General features: G+C 32.4%; 1 protein-coding gene across 1 annotated transcript in view; it reads right to left on the bottom strand.

Moving 5' to 3' along the window:
- LOC136974556 (integrin beta-PS-like) overlaps window positions 1-27,887 on the bottom strand; it is a 200,173-nt gene that overhangs the window by 108,656 nt on the left and 63,630 nt on the right. Inside the window, exons 6-9 of the mRNA XM_067269471.1 lie at window positions 23,996-24,149; window positions 7,598-7,661; window positions 7,447-7,516; window positions 5,870-5,955 (exon numbers count right to left, since the gene is read on the bottom strand). Of these exons, the coding sequence (XP_067125572.1) occupies window positions 5,870-5,955; window positions 7,447-7,516; window positions 7,598-7,661; window positions 23,996-24,149 (374 nt within the window). The remainder of the gene's footprint in view (window positions 1-5,869; window positions 5,956-7,446; window positions 7,517-7,597; window positions 7,662-23,995; window positions 24,150-27,887) is intronic.

Here is a 27,887-nt window from a genome sequence, read left to right as displayed (position 1 = left end):
GATCCTCGTGGTTGAATCTTTGCTGCTAGGTTTTTAATATTTGGATTTAAATTTGTAAGTTTTAATATTATGTCTCTTCGAGTACATATATCAATTCTACTTCTTTCTTTTGTCACGATTTATTTACTGCACTGAACCCACGTTCAACCAAATATGATGTTGGAAAGCATAACAGGAATTAGACCACATGTTCGGATACTGCTGTTTACTGATAGCCCTAATTCAGTTATTCCACTTTTCAAATTTGTGATTGCATTAATCATTGCATTTTAGTTCAATAAGTTGTTTTTGGATATTTACATTAACAGATTCAATACCACGTTCTAAACGATCCATTATTTATGGCTGAACTTTGAATGAAAATAACTATAAAAATCGGCTATTTAGTTCTTTCATTTTCAATAAATATTCTGTGTATTTTTTATTAGTTTAGTCTGAGAGATGTCCAATTATTTCTGTTAACTCGGGCATGATATTGAAATTCTTCTCTTGTATATTGATTTGAGAGAAGTCTAATTTCAGAACACGTTTACAATCTAGCAACATGTATAGTTTACCTTGAGGCTGGAGTAAAACTTTATTTAATTTTCAAAAAAATCTATGCTAAAAAGTGGAAGTCACATTTGTGGTTCCTTATTTCCTCTGTCAAATTTCTCCCCCTTCATTTTCCACGAAATTAATTACTGTATCAAACAGGCCTACAGATCTGGTCAAGCAGTTTCTTTTCGAAAGCCATTGGACTTCCGTGTGTAGAAAGTCTTATGTTGCTGCTATTCGCTATCAATACAAAACTTTCGAAAAAGTCGGTCATATTTGCTGTAAGATTTAATTTTATTAACTATTTTAATAACTGTTATCAATGATTCATGAAGATCAGAACTAATATTCTTGGCAACTAAATGCTGATGGTGTATAATACACTGTAAGAATCGAAAGACACACTTTTTAAGTGAGCAATAAATCCCTTAAGCTTACCTACCACTGATGAAGCACCATCCGTTGCACAGGATACCAAATTTTCAGAGTACTTGTTTTTCGTCAAACCAAGATTTTACAGCTACAAAAATTACTTGTAGATAATCCAGTAGTGTCAGTTTCTAAGCGTTTTATGAGCAACAACTCTTCACAAAGTTTGCAGTCATCATCTATGAAACGGACACATGCCTTAAGAATAGCTTTATTATCACTTATTGTAGATTCTTCGATTTGAATTAAGAATTTATTATTTTTTAACTTTTAAACTGGCTGGTTTACCACATCGCGTGATGTTTCTTCTCCGAATTGAATTATTGTTCAGTGGTAATATTTTAAAAACATTTACTGAATATTGATGAAGCACAGTTTTCATGAGAATTTCAAAAGAATGCAGTATAACATTTTCAGCAACTGTATATGCACTTCTAGTTTTTGCAATTATTTCTGCTATTTCATAAGAGGCAATCAATCCACTTTCATTTGTTTCTGTACTTAAAAAAAAAAAGAAAAAAAATGAACGGTATAATAGTTTATTTTCAAATTTTCGAAATAAGCAATTAGTTTTGTTCATTTTATCAGGTTGTTTTCTTTTTAAATGTTATGTAAGTGACAGCTTTACATAAAAATCCAGCAACGAGTTGCTTAACTTGCCCAGCAAATTTAAAACTGCATGTGTGGCGCCATCTGTTATGATATTTTATTAAAATTTTTTATATTTTTAATTATTATAAAATGGCAAAAAGCTTAATTTTGAGGGTAGAGATGGGTTTTACAAAAATTGTAAATAACGAGTAAATTGCTAATAACGAGTAAAATCGTCATTAAGTCCGACCCTATTCGAGATACGACACACAATCCTCTGAGGACACCCATGACCGGGAGTATACCTCGGGAGGACCACGGGAGGACTTTCTAAGGGAGACTGGCTACTATTTAGGTGTAACACATGTAAAGAAAACTCAGAAAATTCCATGTCACCACCTTGTTGGTGAGGGACGAACCCACCCCAGTGTTTAGTAGTGTTATCCACTCGTCCAACGACAAGCACTTATAACGCAAGATATAAATTTAGCATTAACAACCCGACTTTACTTGAACTGCAGACAGAAGTAGACTTGTTTTGATATAAAGTCATTAAAGACGAATGCCAAAAGTTAGTTCAATCAATGTCAAATCGCAGTAAACTATTAATAATATTGTTATCATCAGTTGGTTTTCATCAACTGATAATGTCAACACTTCCGTTCGATTATCAATTGAAAATAATAATAATAAAAAGAACATCGCCGACTTTACTGAAAGCTATAACTGATAATAGAACGGAAATAAAAATTAAAGCTTTCAGTAAAGTCGGCGATGTTCTTTTTATTATTATTATTTTCTTCCTACAAACTGATATTTACGTTAGTGTTTATCACAGTTCAAGAACGAGTATAAACAGTTCTCTTTGGAAACTATTAGGCCTAAGTACAGAAATTCCTCTTCAGATTTAGTTTAAAAACGTTTAATTTAGAAAAATTATTGTAATTTAAGTGCAGCATCTCTCAAAGAAATATCAGAGAATTTTAGAAATAATTTTAACCATCCATACTCAAGTGGAAGCCTCGCTACAGAATGTTGTCTCTCGTACCGTTGGCAGACGACTAGCAGAGAAAAATTTGCGTACGCAGAGATTGCTCCTGCCATTCCCAGCCCATCATTGGCTTTGTTTGCAGTGATACCATAACAGAAAAACGCAGACTGCTACAGACTGCTACTTTCTCTGTTACATTGTCATACTTCCTTGGTCTTCCCAGTGTCCAGATTTGTCGCCAATTGAACATTTTCGGTACCAGACAGGACCCCAGCTTTGGCCATTTACGAGTGCGAGGGATCTGGAACTGTAGTTTCAAGTCTGTACAAATCTGTCTCAGGATAGTATACGATGCCTGTATGCTTCCATGCCCATTCCATGTACCCAGGCAAGAGATCCTAGAAGTACTAAATATTTCTTTTAATTGTACCGTTGTTGCACAGGAAATTGTTCCTTTGCTATGATATCGTAATCACTTATTACCGTCAATTTTACGTTTGCACTAATAACGTTTTATTCGATTCCAATTCCTCGTTCATGGTGCGTAACTCTTTTCTTAATAAGTGTACTTTTATTTTACTTATTAGTTTACCTAGAACACCATTAATATTTACAAAACATTGCTTTCGGAATTGAATTTAATTTTAGGTATAGAGAATATATTCATGACTCCTTTCTTACTTGCAATTTCATAAAATCCAAGTGTAAGCATGTAAAAGTACAGAAAAAAGTCAAAAAACAAAAAAAGGAATGATTGAGAAATGAATTGTCTGCAAATTTCTCAGTACGCTTTAAACTGCCACCTGCGTACTGGACAAAGACCAAATTTTAAATCATTTCAGGATTCATGACTTTTTGTAGTAGACAATCCAGTTTGTATAGGAAATCCTAGGATTACTATTTCACCACGCTTTAACCGTAATCTATATAACAATTATTGGAATTTTTGTACAGAAAGTAGTTTCATCCACTAGATAGGAAAATAGAAGAACAAATAGAGATGCGGAATAAGTGCCGATGGCATGATCCCAGAATACCTTAAAGAAGGTAGAAAACTTTGCGTTTGGTTAAAATTAGTTAGACTTTTTCAACATTTTACTTTTAATGTGTTACAATATGACTAAAAATTTCAAAACAACGTTGGAAGTATTAATAGTTCTGTCATTTACAAAAATGAAAAAGAAACACAGTACAACCGAATGAAGTTGGACAAAAATCGTAATGTTAGACAAGCCGAAATTCTAACTATTAGTAATGCTGTGAAAGAATGTGAGGATAAATTCTCTAACTCCAGGATTAACTTGGTTTCAGATAGTATAGCAGCAATTTTTACAATATTAAACAAAGAAACACATTTAATTACTATCGAAATCAACAAGCTTCTACAAGCTTCAAACAACGATTACTCGCTGAACTGGATAAAATCACATAAAAGAGACGTGGGCAACCCAAGAGATGACGAGATTGCCAAATCAACAGCACTTGACGAAGAAATCCCTACTGTATACTCAAAGAAGACCCTTACAACAGGATATGCAAAACGTGGGATCAAGATCACAATGAACTATCATATTCATATATCCCAGATATCAAGAAAATAGAAAAACTCCAATGGCTGAAACTTGACTACCACATAGTGCAGTTTCTTATGGACCATGGATGTTTTAATAGACCTCTCCATCGCTTTGGATTCTCAGACAATAATAAATGTACCATCTGTGAATTTACAGATGGAAGGAAACATTACTTTTTAGACTGCTCAATAGTAGAACAAGAAAGAATGGAACTTGAAATTGTCCTGCAAAAAAAGAGGAATCGCCTGGCCATGCACTCGAAATCTTCTGTTGAAAGACGAGGAAACATTTCAAAATTTTTTCAAGAGAACAGAAGTAAACAAAGTGCTGACTCAATCCTAGGAAAGATACCTAGAAAGCACGGAACTGTTACAATTTCTTTCGTTAGACATTTGTAAATTACCTTTGTATTGTTATTATCCAGTTGTGCCTAGCGGTACCGAGTATGTACAGTTTGAATCATAAATCAAAAGATTGATTGATTGACTGTTACAATATGACTTTATAATATCGTTTATGCTTATTTTTATATATTGTTCTGTTTTTATGAATGTAGAATATAAACAATAACACTTCTTGTAATTACTTTAAGCATCATTTTGACACTCAAAATTATTAGAAAGTCAAAATTGTACTAGCAAGTCGTGTTGAAATCACGTCAAGAAACTTCCATTTCACAGACGTGAAATTCAGTTTAAAATCCGAATAAAAACCATTTTCATATCAGGATATTATATTTTCTTTACAATTATTAACTATATCTGCGAATTTATTATACTAAGGAAACGAATCAACAAAGGATTTAAAATATACACCGTATATATGCTCGTGACAATATATAAGATATAAAATTTTGTAATTATTACTTAGTTATTGACAGGCTATGTGCTTAATATGGAGTGATTACAGTGATCAATAGTGGATTAAATTAGCAATTGTGACACGTTTCCTGCTACTGATTTCAAATCTGAACTCAGAAGTTTTACCTGGATCCATTTATTTGTAACAAACTGACCTTTTATCTGTAATTATGCTACGTGTCACTTTAATTAATCACAAATAATTATTTAAGTAAACTTGTATGTTTATTATGTTTGTGTGGATGTTATATAGAAATTACCCCGAATTCTTTTTGCATTTCTCGACGTTTCAAGGTATCCTAAGTCCAAAAATGTAAAATTCTGGGGGGGGGTCATTTTTTGCCGGATCGTTATACTTTCCCTCCGTACAACAACGGGAAAATAAAAATACGATATCTTAAAAGTTTAATATATTGTGTTTTCAATTGGTGTCTGCTTGACTAATGAAATTGTGCCATTTCGTACTATCCGAGTATCGCGATAAATGTGGCAATAATAGGCTAAAATAACCAAACTTTTAAATGTATTAGATCGGTCACTCGGCGTGATTAACCCTTACGTAAGATAATCGAATAATCTTAATCTTTGCTGTTATTATTTTTGCCCGGGCAACGCCGGGATTAGCTGCTAGTAGTTTTATAAAATGGAAATTCAATATAGATAATTCATTTAATTCGTTATAACTAATTTACAGAGATATAAGTGGGGAGGGGGTAACTATATAGGCCTATATATACACATTGTCAAATATTAAATGTTATTAATCAAGTAGGTTTGCTTTTCAATGTGTTTTAATTGAATTAAAAAACGGAATTCTGAATCAAATGATTTAATATTTCTGAAAATTTCTAACAAAGATAAGATTGAATTTAATATGAAAATCTTACCGAATTTGCTGAACTTCAGAATTATTACTAGTTTGAACTCTATTGGCAATAACGCAGACAATATTAAGAAGAATAACTGAATTTATCTACAATAAATAACATTAAAATCAAAAATATAGAAATTTCAATTATCTTCGATTTAATTTTATACTAATGATTTTATTTCTCTTAATGAAAATATAAATTTTTAGAGCAGAGATAACCCTCGTATAACACGGTACTTTGAAATCTAGTGTAGTGAAAAAACAGATACGAGAAAGAGGGTTATGTACATAATTTTATTTGTATAATGATCAAAAACGTAATTTATATTTTAAATATTTACTATTTTTAATATAAATTACATTTCTGATAGTCATTATGACTAAATAAAATGGCTTACAAACTGTGCTATATTCACTTAATTTTCTTCCTCTTCATAGCTGCTAAACATAATCAAAGGAAGCGTTTCCTCTTTTGCATAACTTTTCACCTCCTGTAGCATCTACTGTCCAATATCTTCTATTCTCTTTAAAAGTTCATTAATCTTTGTTTAGTTTTATTTGTAAATTACATGGTATGGAGTTAAGCATTTCTGAAGATCTCCTTGACCTTTATACTCGTGTTTATTTGTTTTGTCGAAACCGTGTCTTGTTTTGTTTGGTGAATTTATAGACACTTGGCAAATTCATCTATTTAATCCATAATCTTTACAGAAGCGCGTTTCGGGCTTTAGCCCCTCTTCAGTCTGTTACGCGATATTACGTAACAGACTGAAGAGGGGCGAAAGCCCGAAACGCGCTTCTGTAAAAATGACGATGGATTAAATAGATGAATTTGTCAAGTGTCTATAAATTCACCAAGACGTGACATGACACTAAACAAAACTTTATACTCTTTTCAATCGAAATATCTGCATTCAGAAAGTGAAATGACTTTAGTGTAGAATTTGGAAATTCGGAATTTTAAACTGTGTTATCCAGGGTCAGTGCTTATAGTCTGCAGCACTCCTGGACAGATATCAATCAGTTGGTAAGGTTGGATAACTAAAGTAATTCTAAAATAATTAATGCTGAAGGCAAATTCTGAGGGCCTTGGTGCCACAGAATTCACCTTGAGCATCACCCATATCTGAAAATCCTAGATACGTCACTCTAAACTGATTTGGTTTACCCCTGATGCCATTTCATCCTGTTTCCTACCAATAGATATGGAACGTTTCCAGCAATCATGGCATCAAAAGCTTAAAAATATAGTGCCGTGGGAGGTTAACCGCAATTATCAAACTGTGTTGTAGAATTACAGTGTTATACGGGGGTTATCTGCATATAATTATCATATAATATCTTTGTTATATGCTAGAATGTTTCTTCGTCTAGAAAAAAGTGAATGGATAACACATAAAAATATCTTTTGTATTACATTCCAAAATGCACTATTTCTTATAATTTAAATATAAATTAACTTAACTATATCCACATACACGCGCAAATTATTATAATAAACAGCAGATTATGAAATTACTTCATGAATATATAATCAACATAGTTTTTTTAGGTTATTTTAAAAATTTTAACTAAAAAAAAAATCCAACATACCAGAACTATAAGCATCCTTGGACCTTCTAAGATCCAGAAAAATGGACTTAAAGAATAACCCCACCAACATCTGTGGATAATAATTACAATTAATTTTATATTTTGTACACATCTTTTATAATTTGAAATAAAAAATAATATGTATAATTACTGTGTATTTGTGTATCTGGTAATCATAACAGTTGCCCAAATAATCACTAATATGGTTGGTACACCTGAAATAAATTTAAATATAATTTAAGCGTAAAACAATAATTATAAAATTAATTAAACATTTGATAATATTACAATAAGATATTCTTATAATAAACTGTTTTTTCCCCTCAAGAACTGTTTTAATAAAATAAACTTGAAAAATGCTGAGGCCGATACTTACAAGGCCGATTGCCAGTTGTAAGTATAAAGCAACCCCTTAACCAGTAAACATAACTTTTGCAAATTTTAACAATGTTGTATAAGACATAAATGTTCCAAAATGAGAGAGGTATCTCTACTTCAGCAGTTAAATTGTAATTAATATGCAAAATAGCATACAGTATAGTATAAAATACAGGACAGTAGTAGATTTGAGGCGAATTTCTACAAAATATACTTCTGGAATACATGATAAATTAAACGTTTCATCATGGGAAGAGGAAAATCGTTTACATCATGTTATGGCAAATTACATCAATTCTAATAGAAAATTAAAAAGTAATTTGGAAAACCCCCTGCTCTGAATTCCCGTCAAAAATAATAATTTGTAGGAGAATTAGCAATTCTGCAATGAGTCTGAGGCAAATTGCATGCCATCTAGCCATAAATGTGTCAAAATCAGTGTATTGAGTTGTCTAACCATCTAAAAAATAGGAAAATGAGACAAATTCTGCCTCTAAATAAGAGCCGCAATAGAAACTTTTGGCGTTGGCTAATATCACATGACGTGGACTGATAAATGGCAACAAGTTATATGGAGTGGTGAGGAGAAATTTAACATGGATGGGCTAGATAGTTGGAGAAGCAATTGGCACGATATTAGGAAAAACGAATTAATTCACTCAAAACGGTAGCAAGGCAGCTGAAAGTGATGTGGTGTGCATTTGGATATGATGATATGACAAATCTAGCTTTTATCTCTGGTCGTATTAATACTGAGGTCTCGACAGGAGTCCGAAACCTCGTCCAAAATTTGTTTTAAAGAAGAAAATTGTTTTATACAGTATTTTGAAAAAGTTTTTAGTCAGTAAAACAACTCAAGAAACGTCGTTCTGTCAATGTCATTACTTCATTTCGGAATAGATTGCATGTATAACTCGACAAGGCCGATGTTGTGACAAAGTCAAAATTTTGAACTTCCATGTATGGACCGGGATATTCCAAGTCAAAATTTGCCATATTAAGTCTGTTAACTGATACCGGTTATAAGCTTGTCGCTTGCTTAACATATCAATCGAATTTACGATTGCTATCAATTTACGTGATCTCCACCACAAATTTTATTTTGATCTTTACGACGGGCATTTAACTTGCAGGATGTCGTGAAGAAATCACGTGTAAATACGCACACGTGTGTTTTTCGGCAGCACACGTGCCGCACATGCTTTAAACGTTTTTGTCGATTATGACGTTGGACGTGCACATCCTCCCACGAACCCGCTGGTTTTAAACTACTTTACACAGAACGTTAGAAGCACATTACCACATTTGTGTTTACGTGTCAAGCAGAAACAGTAAAACTTATGCCGCGGAGCTCAGTTTCGTTTTCCAAGAAAATAAATAGTTATTTTATATTGTATAAATTACTTTAAAATACAAAAATTCCTATTAAAATAATTTCTACACGTGTAATAAAGTACACAATATTTTCCTCAAAAAATGCTCGCGATTAGGCTATATCAGGGCTTAAACTTTTTTATTCATTACCCCATTTATTATTGTGATTTTTTTCGCGACCCCCCCCCCCCAAAAAAAAAATATAAAATAAAGATATATAAATATTTTGCAATGTACATATGAAATACAATGAAAATATACATATATATTGAAGATATATACAAATTTGCAAAAACAAAATAATGGTGTACTACCACAGTTCACTCTTGTGTTACAACGGAACAGAGACAACTGAATACACTGAAAAGCAACAACACTACACTAGTTCACACTACAATCAGTGTTGCTGAATCATTGTCTCGCTGCACCAGAAGTGACACAAAGTGCAACTCACAAAACCTACGACACAAAGCATGCCATTTTCAAACTATCACAAATTATTTTTAATATTTTGCATTAAAATCTCGTGACCCCAAGATTTCGCTAAGCTACCCCAAATGGGGTTGCGACCCATAGTTTAAGAAGCCCTGGGCTATATTATAGAGTTCCTTACACAGAGTTATATATATAATATCATTCCTAACATCTAAAATTATTGTTAGGATAATCACTTTTAAAATGTTCATTGTTAAAATTCTGACCACTTAAAACTTATAGTGAAATGAATAAACACATAATATAATTTTTAAAATGTTTATATTAATAGCTTTCCTACACAAAGAGCCTTCACCTGGACACACGCTTAAAATATTGGGATGTGCGATGCAAATCAGATATGAATTTTTTTTCTTTATTTACATTTATTAATACTAAAAACTTATTAATTCGGTATTTGTATCATTGTTCTTCCGAAACAGCGATAATATGTACTATAAATATTTTATCATAAATATTAACTTTTTATCCTGTTCACTGTATAGATTTTTAAAAATAGTTTTTGAAAATATTTATTTATTTAACTCAAATATCACCGAAAAATAATCCAGAAACGGTAAAACAGAAACGGAATATTTATATTACTTCCTGTTCAGAAGTTTTCGATCACCAAAATCTCGAAGGAAACCAAGAATAGAAAACATTCAGGGTTGGACTGTCCCACTGGGATATTGGGCTTTCCCGGTGGGTCGTCGTTAAAATTAATACAAGATAATAATCAGTGGCGTGCCGTCATTGGAAGCGATGGAAGCGCCGATTCCACCTTCCAATGACCTTCCCTTGTATTTTATAAAATATAAATTTTCATATTTTAACGTACAGTACTTCGCATTAGTTAAAATTAATATTTTATTATAACTGCATTATGTATCTTTTACAAATTTCTATACTACATGTGAAAAAAACGATAAGATTGCTATTGTATATTCGAATAATTCGGTGGCGGAAGGAATGTCGAAACCGGGTCAGTTTCCAATCAGCCAGATTATATAGGCATTAGCACATGCGGTTTACAGAGCATCAACCTCACCCGGTTTAGCTGGTAGAAGCAACACACGCATAAAGCATCTAATTTTATATCCCGGACCGGTTCTGAGCTGTTAGCCGCCTGCCTGCTAGATGTTCGGCCGCCTTCGCCCGATTATGTAAATCATGAGTAGACTAGATCAACGGCGGGCAACCCCCGGCCCGCGGGCCAGCTACGGCTCGCGAAAAGTTTCTATCCGGCCCGCGAGATCTTTAATAGATTATTAAATTGGAAAAATAACTAATTAATAGTTATTTTTCCAATTCTTTGTAATTTTCGAAAACGATAAGAGAAATAAATGTAGTAATTAACTTTTCATTTATTTATTTCATATTTGCAGACTAAAAAAATTACAAGTCACAAGAAGGCGTCAATTAACTACTACGGCCCGCGGAAAAAACGTAAAATTTATTCTGGCCCATGTTATAAAAAAGGTTTCCCACCCTAGACTAGATTTATAACTTAACCCAACCGATAGGAATTTACTGGCATGTTCTTATGATAGTTCTGTATAGTTGACAGGAGTTTTAAAAAAATCCATTAAAATATTTGATATATTTATTCCGCGTTTATTCTGCTCTCCCATCTTATATTACTTACGGATTTCAATGTTAAATCGGTGATATTACGATTTAGTATGTCCCATCTGTAAGGGGATGCAGTAAAAACGTATACAATTCTAATACAGTGTTAAAAAATTAACTGTTACTTTGGCAGCATCGTTTACAACCAAATTTAATGAATGAGACGTACAATGGTACAAAAAAAGCTCTAGAATTTATTTTCCTTAAATTTACGATCTATGTATCCGTTGTCATAAAAATTTCTTTCCACTTCTTTCCCAAGACTACAGATACCCAAGTACAAAGTAACCGGTTTCGACTTATTTCTACTTAAGAAGTAGTTAAATAATTAAGCGATTAGGGAATTAGAAACACAAATAAAACCCTGACGAAAGAGCCGAAATTTTACTTAAACAGAAGCTTAACCGAACCAATATCTTGTCGAGTACAGTGAGGTCTGTTCTCTTCGTAATATTATATGTAATAAAGACAGAAATTTTTCCAGTTCAATGAGAGTGACCGAAAAGTTGTAAATTTTGGAAATTTCCGTGGACACTTGGTCCTAAAACGAATTAGTTAGAAAACGAACCACGGACAATCTGTTTTTTTTTTTTTTTTTTTGTAACTCTTTCCGCCCAGTGGGCACTAAGAGGGCCTCTTACAGCAAGCCCATTATGGGTTCAGCCAGGCCCACAATGGGGCGGCCGGGTGGTGAGGGACGGGGACCGACATATCCGGACGCACCACCCCTCGAAAAATTCCTGGGGATTTCTCGAACCGTCCGGATTCGATCCCGGGTCCCCCAGGGCGGTAGGCTGGTAACCTTGACCGCTCGGCCATCCGGCCGCTCCGGACAATCTGTTAAGTTTAACATATTTAGATTTTCACAGCTATGTTGAGAAACGTTTAAAACAGTGTTTCCCAACCTTTTTTGTGCTATGCCCCATCTAAGCCTTTCTAAAATTCTTATGCCCCCAACATATACGTTGAACTCTTTTGGAAGGTCTGTCATTGTCGTGTTCATTGAAGTTTTTCTTGCACTTAATTGCCACACTGTTTTATTGTAACCACGATAAAACCCAATCCTTTCATCAAAGTCTTTTGCACTTTCCTGTCATTGCCAAACGCGACCTGGAACACCACAACTCACGTCTGCCCACCTGCAGGTCTGGGCAAAGAATGTCCTTTCTCCTCTTTCACCGGCCTCAGGGCCTTGTTCATTTCTTTGTTCTCAGTGGTTCCCAGAATTGTTAATCCCACCCGAAGGGAAAAGGGTTATAAAGGGAAGTTCTAGAAGGAAAGGGAAACAAAGAACAAAGAAAATTAAAATTAACTTAAATCAATATTTATAATAAAGGGTGCGTTCGTTAATAGTGGTCGCTCTGCGTCTCCGCTACTACGAGAGTGCGCTGCTGTTTGTAGGCATTTAGGAACGAAGGTGAAAGAAAGAAAGATGGCAGCGCCCGCACTATGGATAGTATCGTGATGGAGGAATCTATAATTCTAAAATATGAGCTTTTAAAGGCAAAAAAAGGGTCCCAATTGTAAAATTTAACCATAAAATGGATTATTTGTTGAAAGAACATTCAAAATAGACAAAAAAATTAGAATGCCGGCTACATTCGAAAAAATTCGTAAAGACACTTACATCACCGCGTGTGCTAACTCGTGCTTTCACAATTTATAAATTTTCATTCATAAAACCACATAATGGACCCGGAAACGAAACTATCTGAGCCATGGAGGACGCCATGTTGCTTTCCATCGTAAACTACTGCTACAAGTGGTCATTTTTGCCATTCCACGGCGCGCACTCCCACCGGAATTTAGGAATGTATTCCGCAGGAATTTTTAAACAGATGTCGCTCACGCAGAGTTACGCGGAGGAATAAAAGAACGCACCCAAATATGGCGTACAGCGGCTATACGGTTAACTTAAACTCTGGACGAGTCCATTTTCGAATTGCCCCCTTAACAATCAAATTGCCCCTCTGTGGGGCGTGGGCCTCACGTTGGGAAACACAGGTTTAAAATCTACAACAACCCTGTCGCCTCCTTTGATATATACTAGTGATGCGACAAAAGAGGCATTTGACATTGACTGGTATCGGCACCCTCGGGATTTGGCACGCACACACCTACCTGGACTATCTCTGATTCCATTCATTAGCCACTCGTAGGAAGCTACAGTATTTCACTAATTGGATTGTTTTAAGATTTAAAAAGTAAAGAATATTTTATTATTTTTATGAACGTTTCTTCACAAAGTTATATTTAATTATAAGTTTCTTTAAAAGTATATTCATACAATTGGAGAATTTTTTGTACTAGGTATGTATATTCATCACACATTTTGTTTTACCAAGTAAGTTTTTTTAAAATAATTTTAATTTTAGCCCTTATATCGTGGATAGTGATTCAAAAATTTATTTAAAAAAAGTTTTGGTTCAAGACCATATAATGAAAAAGGAAACATTATTAAAAGATAAAGACCAATGCCTAAATTAAATATAAATACGTCGACAAAAAAATTTCAACATTTTGACGATAAAATTTATGACGAATGACGATTCTTTCGTAAAATTGAAGCAATTTGGAAATCAAAGAGGAATAGAATTTAACTTTGGTAGACAATATTAAATAAATATTGAAAATTATAACAAGATAATTACGATTAATAGATATATCTAAATTAATAGATGTTATATGTTTTTTCTCAAAGCAAGAATTGGCATTTAGAGGGCGTAGGAAATTTATTGAATCTAATAACGGAGGTAATTATATTGAACTTTCTTATTTATTAAGTACGTCGGATAATCTATTAAAAATACATTTAAAGAAGTATACGGTTTTTACTGGTTTATCGAACAAGCGAATACAAACGGGCCCTGACGCGCAATTAATTGATTGCCCCTGTAAGTCGGCTTCTTACAGAAAAACAGCTTCCCTATCAACAAATGTCACGGCACGCCACTGATAATAATACAATAAGAATAAAACACAGCAGTAAATTTTTTAAAAGTGCATTATTTTTATAGAAAGAATCCCATATTTGTCTCTTGTTACATTGCTGCATCGTTCGAAATCGCTTGGCCGCGGCCTGCTCAGAACTCGTGAAAACAGAATTTAAAAATACTGGTTCCACGAAATACATTTACAAATAATAATCAAAGAATAGCAGCCAATAGATGGCCGGGGCGGAGATGTAAATAAAGAAAATGACAAAAGAAAAACTGGAATTTTTATTTATAGATTTTCGAGAAAACGAAAGGAGCAATCAGTGGCGTAGCGTTGGTGTCAGCCGCCCGGGGCGGAGGAAAATTTCGCCGCCCCCTTATTTAGGTATTTTTACAAGATGTTATTATTTATTGTGAATTTTGCCGCCCCCTAAAAGTGCCGCCCGAGGCGGGCCGCCCCTGCCGCCCCCCCTACGCTACGCCACTGGGAGCAATAAAAACAGGTTGGCAACAGTTTTTGAATTAATGTTTATAACGTAATCGTGGACCAAGTAGCACAAAGTTTATGCAGTATTCCAAATATTTAATTTGTATACTTTAACATATGCTAATATATTTTTAGCGTATAAATTTGTTTAACTATATGTCAATGTTGTTTAGAAGCATGAGAATGAAAAATGAGCAGAAATAGTACAGTAATTTATTAATGTCATACTTTTACATTTATTGCATTATACCGTAATTTTAAAATTCCTATCTTGTATATAGAAAGATTTTTTAATGATGCAGGCCTATATTGTAACTTTTCCACGGCCTAGTTTTCTGTCTAGTCCGACACTAAAAATACTTCAAATTGTCTGTTTCTTCAGATCTTTTGTTATGTTTTGTTTGAACAATAGAAAAATCAATATTTATGAAATAGTAATGACGTTTTATATCTTGTACCGAAGAAAAATGACGAACAATTTGAAAAGAGCGAGACGAAGCGAAGAATTACAATTATATTTAGATGAAATAGGAAGTATTCCTTCGTCCGTAATGGATAAACAATATAAAAATGTCAATCTCAAGAAAGCGATGTGGTCGTCTATCGGAGACTGTGTACTACAAACGGAATCTAGTACGATTGTTTTTCTGGAAGAATAATGAAGCATAATAAATGAAGGAAACGGAAATGTTTTTTGCGTGTCCTGAAATATAACCATGTCATATTTGCTTGTATTTGGACTGCTAAATACCTCCCACGGTTATTTCTTTATATTTCTTATAATTCATTTTAAAGCTTTTAATTTTTGTAAAATATTTTAAACATAAAAACTATTTTTAATTTATATTTTTTACATAAAAAAGATATAATACTTATTTAATCTGCTTATTCGTAAACAGTTGCGAATAAAGAAATTAAATAAATATTTGATTTTTTTTATGTAAAATAATATAAAAATTTTTAAATAACTCCATTCGCGTTACATTTTTATAATTTTAAAAGATAATTTATAAAAAAATATAATTAAAAATCAAGTAAATAAGTTTTGAAATTTATTATTACTTGTATTTTTAAGAAAGATTAAAAAATAATATATTACATTTATGCGCTTTTATTATGGTAAATTTCCCGGCAGTTGTTTATCGACCTTTATAAATTTAACCGCATAAAAAATTATTTTTCAATAAAATTTAATGCAAGCGCTATCTTTAAACAGAAAAAATATGGAATATGGAAAACAGAGAGATTGTGAGATTTATATAGCCTAAATATGCTCTATTGAATCTTTAGATTTAAAAAATCCAGCAACGAGTTGCTTAAGTTTCCCGGTAACATTTAAAACCATCTCTTATGATATTTTATTTTTAAAAATTTTTTATATTTTTAATTATTATAAAATGGTAAAAAGCTTAATTTTGAGGGTAAGGATGGGTTATATATATATATATATATATAATTGTAAATACTAATAACGAGTAAGATCGTCATTAAGTCCGAACCTACTGCGAGGCCTACCATTTCCCCCAAAACATTTTGTTGTTATTGTATCTATATATACAGGGTGTGTCAGTACAGCGGTTACAAACTTTCAGGAGAAATAGAGTACACCTAGACGATGGGAAATCACATAACAATGCATGGTCGGAAACGCTTTCCTGGCGCGGTAGTGACGACACAAAACACAAGAAAGGAAGGACACAAACAGAGTGAGAAAACATGTTTATTATTCTTAGTACAGCAAAAATTCTGGGGCGTCTTTGGCTGGTGTACGCGATAGATGTCGCTATACCAGCCAAACTGAGAACAACTGTTAGCTATCAGACAGAACGCCCTTTGGACCCACATCTCGAAGAAGCGTATGTAAACGCGACACCGAGATTGTTTATTTACCAACCAAAATTGTAAAGAAATTTCGCCTATTTTTCCGATTTTAGGAACCCCTTTCCAAATTTTTAGTAATATCAATTTAAAATAATGTAGAGAAACCAATTAGAACAAAAATTATCAATTAATTGTTATAAATCTCACAACATGGGAAGGGAAAAACCCAGATTGCCACATGGCCTTTCCGTTGACCTCTGATCTAATAAATAAAAGACGATCAAATAACCATACAAATCGACAAATTTTAACGATGGTTTGAATAAATTTCAAGAATAAATCCAAACATGTGGTTATTAATGAGAAAAACGTGAAAATCGGTTAAATTATGAGGTAAGAGTCAACACCTCATTGATGACATCGAAGGACCTCGAATTTGATTGTCTGATATGGTAAAAGGAATAGTAACACCCGGCAAGAACGTATCAAACAACCTGGACGAGTCGTCAAAGTCTTAGGCTCGCCTCCGCCGTACGAGGGCCGTAAGATTTTCCTGGGTTAAAAAGTCGACTTATACACCAGAAAATACGGTATTTAAGTTTAAAAAAACACCTAAGACACTATTTCAAAGGTAAAATTGTGTGGCGCCATCTGTTATGAAACATTTTTTATAAATAATTTTTATATAATTTATATTAATAAATAATTTTTATATTATTAATTATTATACAAAGGCTAAAGGCTTAATTTTGAGAGTAAAGATGAGCCTTTTTCAAAAAATTGTACATGCCAATAAGAAGTAAAATTTTGATAAGTAAGACTTCACAAGAGATGTGACACACGATCTGCTTTATTTCCCCACTCTTATGACATTTAACCTCAGGAATATAATAGCATCAATACTCCATACATAGAAATAACTTTGGCAGGTTTCAAAATTTTTGGTTCCTATAGTCCCGGGATATAATGCAAAATAGATGTCAACTTGAAAATCTGCAATAATTTTATAGAGTGGTTTTCTTGTTTTGAACAAAATTGTTTCGTTACTAGCTTATCATAATGCAATAAACATGAAATGACGTTTAAAATATAAGAATATGCATATATTATTATATTGTATACTAGTAGATGAACCCGGTGTTACCCGGACAAAAAATAACACCAAAGATTATGATTAGAAGTTCGTACTTCTAACACTTCTATTATATTATATTATAGTATTTGATTTATATAGCTACGAAGGTTATCTTACATAAGAGTTTATCACACTAAGTGACCAATCTGTATTAACAAGTCACTCTGTTAATGAGTGGAAAACATACTAAACAGTTGAGGTAGAGCAAGACAGTTTTAACACTTCTGAACTAACATTTATTTCGTATTGTCTGTTACAGTTGAGCGCTCTCTCTGTACAAAAACTAATAAACATAAATTGATTTACACTTGACACAATCTAACACATTTTAAAAATTCTTTATTCCTCTACTGTACAGAATCTAAAGAATTTTTAAAATATGTTCGATTGGGTACTTGATGTGATAAACCTTTAGGTAAGATAACCTTTCAAGTACTATACTATAATATAACAAACATTAAAACGAAAACCATATAAAGAGTTTGGTTATTTTAGCCTACCATTGTCACGTTTATCGCGATACTCGGATGGTACAAAATGGCACAATTTCATTGGTCAAGTAGATACCAATTGAAAATAAATCTTAAATTTTTTCAGATATGTTTTTTTTCTTAATGTTAATTCTAAGAAACTGTGCCATTTACAGCCGAATATCAAACGGTAATCTGACAACCAATCAAATTTCGCGAAAAGCGGACCAAATATTTAAACTCGGCACCCTCGAAAACAACTTAAAATATATTTTGTGCTCGCCGGTAACTTTATATTACGTAAGTTCCCTATTCGAATGCGACCATACTGCTGGTTCGATAGGAAAAAGGGGCTGCTGCGGAAGGGGATTGAATTTAATTTAGTAGTTGACCTTCTCCCGGAAGAGATAATCAACGACTACTAATTAATACTAGTCTACTATCAATATTTGAAAAGTGATCCTTGTTAGACAAGCTGTGATGGCCTCGCATGTAATCGAAGTCACTAATCTTAACGTTCAAAAGACTTACTTGTTTAAATAAAAATTTAAAAAATCTTGTAAAAATGCGATAATTGTTTTTATGTGATAGTAAAGAGACCAGATACGGAAAGCTTAGAGGCAGAAAGCCCAGGTTAACTATATATGAACTTTCAGTTTAAACTGGAACTGAATTGAATTGAAGTAGCGTGACTTCCAGTTTAACTAGGACTTCAATTCAAGTACAGTATTTCCCCTGAAAGAATTAGATAGATAATGGAATGACAATATTGCTAACAGTAAAAGTATGATGTAAAGGGGCAAGACACCAGTAAAAGCGTTGCGAACATTGTGACGAAAAAGTTGCAGCTAGGCATTGTAATGATATCACAATAAATAATCGCTCGTTAGAATTAGTTTGGTTTATTTGGTTACGGCAATGCAAATACGTGAGCGATCTACATCTTGGGAAGACTATTATGGGAAACTGCCAAACTGGACTCTATTTAGGTATTATTAACGTAAAGAAAACCCGGAAAACTCTACGTGGCCAGCCATAACTCACGAATAACTAACTAACTACCTATGTTCGGTGGTTTTATCCACTCGGCTACTGGAGAGTGCTTATTAGATCTAAGAAAGTACTGTTCAGAAATAAAAAAAACACGAGTCGTTAGATGTGGAAAATTAAATACTTATAGGCAATTCACCGGCTTTCACAGGCTTACTTTTGATTTCACGTAGGCAAGTGCTTTATGCTACATGTCTCAGTAAGGATATAGTGCGTCTATTTCGTGCTATATTAATGTCGCAGTAATTAAGTGAATATAATATAATTTTTTAAAAATTATATCCTTTTTTTTAAGAATTATATTTAGTTTATTATTTTATTAATTTTTTGCCAATAGATGGTGCTACGTGTAACTCAAGAAATCGAATGTAGCTAGAAATTAATTGATTTATAGAAATGCAATCGATACGACATTAACTAAGTTAGAAGTATTTGAACGTAAATGCTGAGTTATGTAGCAATTGATCGAACGGCCTAGGAGTGTATAGAGAACAAAGAAACAAACAAACATCCCCACTTATATATATAGATCTACGTCATACACACATTTTATATATAGAAATAAACTTGAAAGGTTGAGGTGCAAATTTTCTTTTTAAAAAGAGGCTAAAAAGTGATAAATTTTCGCCAAAAAAGTGCTCTTAAAAACTATAAAATTTACTGCAGATAAAAATATACATAGAACATATAAAACTCGAGAAAATAAATTTGAATCAGTCAAATTCGGAATTTGATCCATCAGATTCACAGATTACTGTACAAACAGAACAGCATTATATTTGCAAACACAGTCATTCTACATTCTAAATGGTCAGCCTCAGACGGCAAGAGGAAAGTAAATGTTTAAACTGCGAAAACGAACTCTCAACATCAACAGACATGAGAGGAATATCAAGAGTCACGGCAGTGATTTCCCGCAAAGTAAAAAAGTCACTGATTGCCTACATATACAGGAATCAAAGTTGCCGATTTTCGAGAGTCGATTTCTCCGCCCCCAAACGTTTAAAGTAATTCCGAATATCTCGTTCGAAAGGTAATTGTTTTCTTAGATAATACGTAAAATTTCAAAATTTTCTGTAAAGCGGTTGCATAAATATAAGCTGTTGAAAGTGCAAACGTCACCATAAAAACTGTACTTTCTTTTTCTTCTTTTTCTTCATCCGGCACTGCAGACACTCGCAGAGAAAAAACTACTGGGTCTAGAAAGCTCAAATTTAAACTTAAGCCTGTGCTCGCCAAACTTCGGGTCGATAGGTCATAGTTCACGAGGGTTTCCCATAGAACTATTTCAGTTTTACGGTTTAATTTTATGCGTATAAGGATGAATTTGCATGGAAACAAATGAATTTTATTCAAAATGTTACTCAGAATTACAAAAGCTCAAATTTATGCCCTGCTGCATATTTGTCTCATGTCTTGATGTTTTTCATTACATATAAGAAGAATAAAGACAACAGGGAGAACAATGAAATATACACAACAGAAAATAACTAGCTGTACAAATAAGCTTATTTGTTATTTTCTCTGTTGTGTATCTTCCATTGTTCTTCGTATTGTCTTTAGTCTTCTTATATGTAATGAAAAAAACAATAATAATAATAATAATAATTGGCGTCTTGCTCGTAGGTCTTTTGTTATTGCATGCTAGCTATCTGGTTTGTCCTTGTCAATATTCTTGTTTAGTAATGAGTTAACTTTAGTTAGAATAACTAGTTTTAAGTTAATAATAAGTTAGATTTAAGATAGCTATAAGTTAATTTTAAGTTACTAGTATATTCACTGTTTCTTCTAGTTGTTTCAGTATTCTGCTTTTTACAGGGTTTGCTAGCTTAGTTTCTGTATTATTTTAGTATTAGTTTGAAGCCTTTACTTTAGTTTTAAACTTTATTCTGTTTAACTATTATACATCTGCACTATTTATTGATGTATGCTACAATTCGAAATTTCTTTTAGACCCACGGCTCAGCAGCCTAAAAACTGCATGCCGACATTAATCATAAAGGGAATTGTAACTTTACGTACATCGCTCAGAGGAATTCTTCCCTTCTTTTCTTTCTATCTTCTCACCCTTCTCCTTTCCTTCCCCTCTTCCCCCCTTCTTCCGCTGGCTAAACACTTTGTGTACGCCCGTTGTCTTTCGTAAAATAAAATAAAATAAAATAAAATCCAGCCAACTGGTGTTTGGCATGTTAAAAATTTCGCACTGCTTCTCAGTAGACAGTTCGGATTCTTCGAGCTCAGAAAATGAACTGCACAGGAACTTGTATGAATGAACAGTGTATTCCTGTAACACGGCTTCTTGTTTCAACAGATTCTCGAGTTTCATTGCGGCCGCTGAAGACTTTTCATCATGTTTATCGTTAAACGCTCCCATAGATGAGAAATTTTCGACATAAAAACAAACCACTTGAATCCAAATGCTCCACCTGGTTAGAATTTTTGGGAGTGGCAAGCTAATTATATCTTTATATAAATGTACAGTACAAGTATTTGGGGACACGAGACATTTAATGAAAGCCTTTTTCAAAATTTCCAAAATGAAATCGTTTACCCAAGAAAATTCTGTCCGAATTGTTTCACATATGTTAAGGCAATGGGGAAGACAAGTGACACGTCTCAAATTCGGATACATCAACTTTATATTCGAACGTATACTTAGCATGTATAGTGCCTGGTCTGATACAAGTAACCAAACATTTTAATAAGAAAAAGTAGAGTTCCAAAATTCGGGAACTCATCATTGAAATCTCTGTATAGCAATTGTTTCATCCAAAATAAAAAAAAAAAAAACTCTGGGTTGTTTCTATTTCTGTATTTTTTGAAAGTTGCTCCATATGCAGGAAGCGTATAGATTTTCCTTAGCGGGCTTTGGTAAGGGATTGAGTGCTTACTACGCTTTTCTAGAAAGTTTCTAAATGAAGAATGATTTATTTTATTACAAGCATTCCTGGCCGTATTAAAACTGTAGCCAGTTCACATAAAAATGCATTCTTCTTCTTTGCATCGTCTTTTGCAGAATTTAATCATGCGAAAATAAAACAGTCCCTTCTTTCCATTCTTCATTCTTTCCTGATAGAAATATGTGTTGCATATTTCATCCAAAGCTTTTAATCCAAATTTATGGTACAAATTTATGGTACATCACACAGTTTGCATCTCAAAATACTATTGTCAGTCGTAATTCCTTTAATCTATAAAAGTATTTACTAACCCCTCCAGTTTTGATTTTGGTATCTTTTGGCATTTTCAAACCGGTAAACTGTCGTGTCACCACCACTTTCCCTTTCTCATCTTTGTGAACAATAAAATTGCCCTTGTTATTTTACATCAGAAGAAAGTATTTAAATATTAAAAACATATTAATTAAAAATTAAATTTCAGATTTATAAACAGAAATAGAAAAATACACGAACGACCCAATTTAAGTGCAAAAAAGAGGGGGGAAGTCATCAAAAAGTGGTCAGCCGTAAAAATGGGAAACTAATACCGAACGATTGTAAAATGTACAAGCAATTACTTATTGTGGCATCATATTAAAAATTGCAGCCCGGTATATGCCAGGCTGCAATTTTTAATCATATTTTAATTTAAAAAATCAAGTGACTTCCGATTCAGACCGGAAGTTCCTCTATAGTTAATGGAGCCTTCGTCTCCTAAGTTTTCCATATCTGGTCTCGATTTCCATTAGTGTCGTTCGTCCTTTCTCGAGATTAACGACGGACAAACGGACGAGAACAATGAGAATCTTACTAAAGAAACAACCTGTTACTGTATATCTTATATTCTGTTTATCTTTTGAAAGAGGCCCCTGTGCAATAACGAAAAGGGGGAGCAGCTCAACTTCCCAACCTTATATATAAATATAAAAAAATAAATAAATAAAAATATATTAATGTTGTTTTCGACAAAAAATATATACTCATAAATATCATATATAAATACTCGTATCAGAGTACTCTACAAATGGTATTAATTTATTTATATGTATATATATTATATATAATGTTGTTTCGTTATAACGACGATGAGGGAAAAAATCGATTCCCGGCAGGAACCACTCTGTGTGAAGTTTGCACATTCTCCTCATGTCTGCGTGAGTTTTCTCCAAGTACTCCAGTTTCCTCACACATCACATCCAAAAACTGTGTACATTAGGTTAACTGATGTATATATTGTCCCATTTGGAGTGTGTGTGAGTGTTAGCCTCCTGTCTTTAGATGTCGGGTTAAGCATATGCTACCCACAACCCTTAAGTGGAATAAGAGGATTGGAAATGAATGAATGAATACAAATTATTGTAAAATAAAAATTCGTAAAGTATACGATAATCATACAAATTTACGACAATACACGACTCAGTACGAAAGCGCTCGGAATTAAGCCACCCTTCTCTATTACCCATTACCATTACAACTGATCCCACTCACCGATTCACCAAAAGTCATCGTCGATTTGTATAACCTACACACGGGCCAACGATAATGAGTAAGAAAATTTCTCATTGTTGGATTTTGACTGGTTATAAAAAATAAAATATATCTGTTGCGTACTGTACTCGTTTCTACCTCTAATTTTTATTGTATGGTATAAAATAAATATACGTTGGGTGACAATTTACCAGTACAAAAACATTGCGGTGGATATGCCCCTCTCCCTTGCATCAAAAATAGGTTACATATTTTAATAAGAAATTTAATTCTTAAATTTTCGTAATGTAAATTGAAAAATTTCTCATATTTTAAAGGTAATTTACAGTAATCGATAAGAAGAGCTTTGAATATCGATTGCTTACCCCATCCTACTAAATGGAAGTAAATCAAACGAACTTTACTTGGAAATACAACAGATACGTTGCTGTGGAGATGAACACCTTCCAGGAACATCCACATGAAGACAGCAGTTCTCGAATATTCCAAAAGGATATAGAAAATCTCGCAAACAATTGGCTGAAAAAGATTTTTCATATTAATTTAATGTATGATAGTTTCCATATAGACTCATTAACTAATTATTTACAATTTACATTCTTCATAAAAATGTATAAATTATTATGAATACTAAAAATTATAAAAGAACATTTATACGTAAAAAATGAATTTACTATCAATGTAAATTTTGGGCATGCAAATAATTCACAATTGATTGTTATTTAATAAATGTAAAACTTTAACTATAAAATTACACACAGCAGTTTACTAAATTTATTCTGATTTATCGTTTTTAAAGTAAATCATTATTTTAACGTAGGTAGAATGAAGTACACATTACTTTATAGGTGAAGGCTTGATATATTATCAATTAAATAACAGAACTCCGTATTTATTAATAAATCAGTCGGTACTAAATAAGAATAGAATAGATCTTACTCAAACGAAAATGATTTTTAAAAATACTGTAACAGAAAATAATATAAAATACATAATTAACCGTAGAAAAATATAGATTTCTCTACATTATTTTTTAATCTAGAATATGTTAATTAAATAACGAAAAGAAATTTGCGCGATTAAATCTGAAACCTGAACATTCTGATTTACAGAATCGATTTTGAAGAGACGATAAAAATAAAATTTTATTTCTTTTTTTCTTGTCGTGTGAAATTAGCAATGCATTCTTTGAAATATATAAAATCTGTCATAGCGAATTTTCAAATGATTATTAATATTTCTTATTGTTATTAACTCAGATTTTTCTCATAAAAAGTGATTTCAATAGTTTCTAACGTTCACAGAAATTCTAATTAAATTTCTTTTAAGTTTCGATAATATTGATATCTTTTTTAATGATTAATGAATTTATAGGTTTTATATTGCCCAGAATTATTAAAAATAACTATTACTTTATCGTCGAAATTTACAAAAACCTGTTTCAGTAGCGACGTATTTCTATTTTCGTGATAGAGAAATTTTTATCCAAACAAATTGTTATTACTCGGCGCAATTTTTTTCTTTTATATCTCAGACAATAACAATTTAGACGAAAGTCTAAATTGTTATTACTCGGCGCAATTTTTTTCTTTTATATCTCAGACAATAACAATTTAGACGAAAGTCTAAATTGTTATTACTCGGCGCAATTTTTTTCTTTTATATCTCAGACAATAACAATTTAGACGAAAGTCTAAATTGTTATTGTCGGCTAAATTTTTTTCTTTTATATCGACAGTCAAAATTTGCCAGATCGGATGAAAAATAAAGCAGAATTCTATAAATATAACCCAAAATATTTTAAAAGTAGCTCAAAAAGTAGTCCCAAGCAATACAGGTCGTGTTTTCCACGCGGATTTCTTGGATATTTTGGGGGAACTCGTGGACAGTGGAAATTCCATGGGGGAAAACCAGTGTTTTCCTCGTGGTACGAGCACCAGTTTTTGCTGGTGGATGTGAGCTAGCTGTACTATATATGTTTAGAAATAATGTTTTAGGTACATGTACAGTACGTATACGTATATATTTTATTAAGTACTAAAACTTTAGTATAAAAAAGCAATTATATAATTCTATTGAACTATGAAATAGTAATTATTATTTCATATTTACTTAAATTGAATTTTTAATTAAATATAAAAATCTTGTAGTTTTATTAAACTTTAGTGTTCATATGTTAATATATTAATTTTCGTATATTTGTATATTTTTTTGCAATTTCATATTTATTGTATTTTTACTGTAGGTTGAATCCTGTGTGAATTTACAATGGATTCTACTGAAAGCAAGTGAGTTAAAACAGTTTCTTGTATATCATTATAAATAACAATTTTGTTAAATTTGTTTGATAATTTTCAAATTCGATTTCTTTATTTACATTTGCTAATAGGGAATTTTATACTTTATACTTTAATGTTAATATTTTGTGTATTGCTAAAGACACTGTCTTTCTTCAATAGGAGGGGAAGACTCATAGAGCTGATGCCACAACAAAAATTCTTAGCAAAATAATAACAAGTTAGATGAATCATGCAGTTTCTTTAGCCAAAGATATGAAAAGCTTGCTTTCCATGCACATCTTTAGTAATCAAAGATGCACTAATTGGTAAGTAAATTTCCATAAAAGAAATTGAGTAAGGTACAAATGTATTGAGTTTCTTTTTTTAAAATTAAATACAGCTGCTGTTTAATCATGTTTCCTTTGACAAAAATAATAAACGCAGATGTAATGAAATATTGGCTGAAAACGGCAAAAAATAAAGAAGATGCAGAAAATCTATAGGTAAAACTAAATCTACACTTTTTTCTTGATTTAAAAGACTGCTTATGTAAAATTTAAAATAACGTTTTAAGAATGTTATGTTAATAGATGATACTGGGTGTTTATTTATTGTAGGGACAGAAAAGGATCCACTAATTTATATAACGGCAAGCAAGAAAATATATTTCAATGTATCAAATCTAGATATATATATATAGTTCATTCAAATATCAAAGAAATGCATTCATTTCTTACATAGAGCAAATAAATGGATTTATTAAAAGTGCATATGTGTGTGTGATTATACATTTAAAGATGCATTGAATTTTGCGTGCTATGTAATACAATAAAATGGCTTTTTTAACGAGAGCAAATTACTTAGTGTAATCCACTATACCTAATTACTGTAATCCATGGGTATTGATAAGAGTATTCCATGTGCGCAACTACTAGAAATTTACTTGGATAACACGTCGCTGTGTTATCTGCGGTAAGTCGCTCAAATCTAGTAAAGTAGACTCCTACAAATATCTCAATCTGCTAATTGTAGCCCAATCTTGCAACCCCAAAACCAAATCGTATTTTATGAGATAAGAGAAAAAAAGGGCAGTCGGTGACACCTTAAAATGTGTTACTGTAAAAGCAAAGCTATGTTCACCAAATAAGAATTGTTCGTGGTCACTTTTTCCCTGTAATATAGAACAGCGATCGTCAACCTTTTTGACCACTAAACTTAAAACTATGAATCGTGCGAACCACTATCATAAATTTTTTAAACGATACAGACATCTATAAGAATAATGATGACAAAAGTTCCATTTTAGCTAATTAATATGAAATTCGATTGTCTAATTATAACAAATTAGTGTGAAGTTTGTTGCTACTTGTTTGAAATAAATTTATGGGTTCTTGGCTCTTTTTCACGGACAACAATCGCATTCACAACATTATTTATTGATTTATTGACATTATTAATTATTGATAACAGACATTCCGTGTTTGGTTTTAGACTCGAATAAAAAAAAACCCCAATGAGTGAGAAAAACCAAGCATTTTGCATCTCTTTCGTAATACTTCGCGTAACATTGAGTTGACCAATTGTCCAAATTTCTCCACGGACCACCAAACTTTTCCCTCGAACCATCAGTGGTCCACGGACCATCGTTTGACGGCTGGTATAGAGGCACGTAAACTTCGATCTAAACGTACGACTTAATACGCATATCAGATTTCGGATAGAATTTTCATTTCGAATTTCAAAGTACCGTATTTCGAACTAACCGAATTTCTTAACATGTGAATCTATAGGGACAAATAGTACAGTTACGAACTAACGGGATTTAGAACAATCCGAGTTTGAACTGACGAGGATTTCCATATAAATATTAATCTTTTAATGTAAAAATGCCGACAAATAATTTTATCACAATAATACAAAATCAACAAATTATAATTAAGACAAGTAAATCTTTTAAAAGTCTCTAAACGGTCTAATC

The sequence above is a fragment of the Centruroides vittatus genome, unplaced genomic scaffold, assembly GCF_030686945.1.
Source record: "Centruroides vittatus isolate TY-2023 unplaced genomic scaffold, ASM3068694v2 contig_350, whole genome shotgun sequence".
Taxonomy (NCBI): domain Eukaryota; kingdom Metazoa; phylum Arthropoda; class Arachnida; order Scorpiones; family Buthidae; genus Centruroides; species Centruroides vittatus.
Note: the sequence above shows the minus strand (reverse complement) of the source record. Positions and strands in the feature narration are given on the sequence as shown.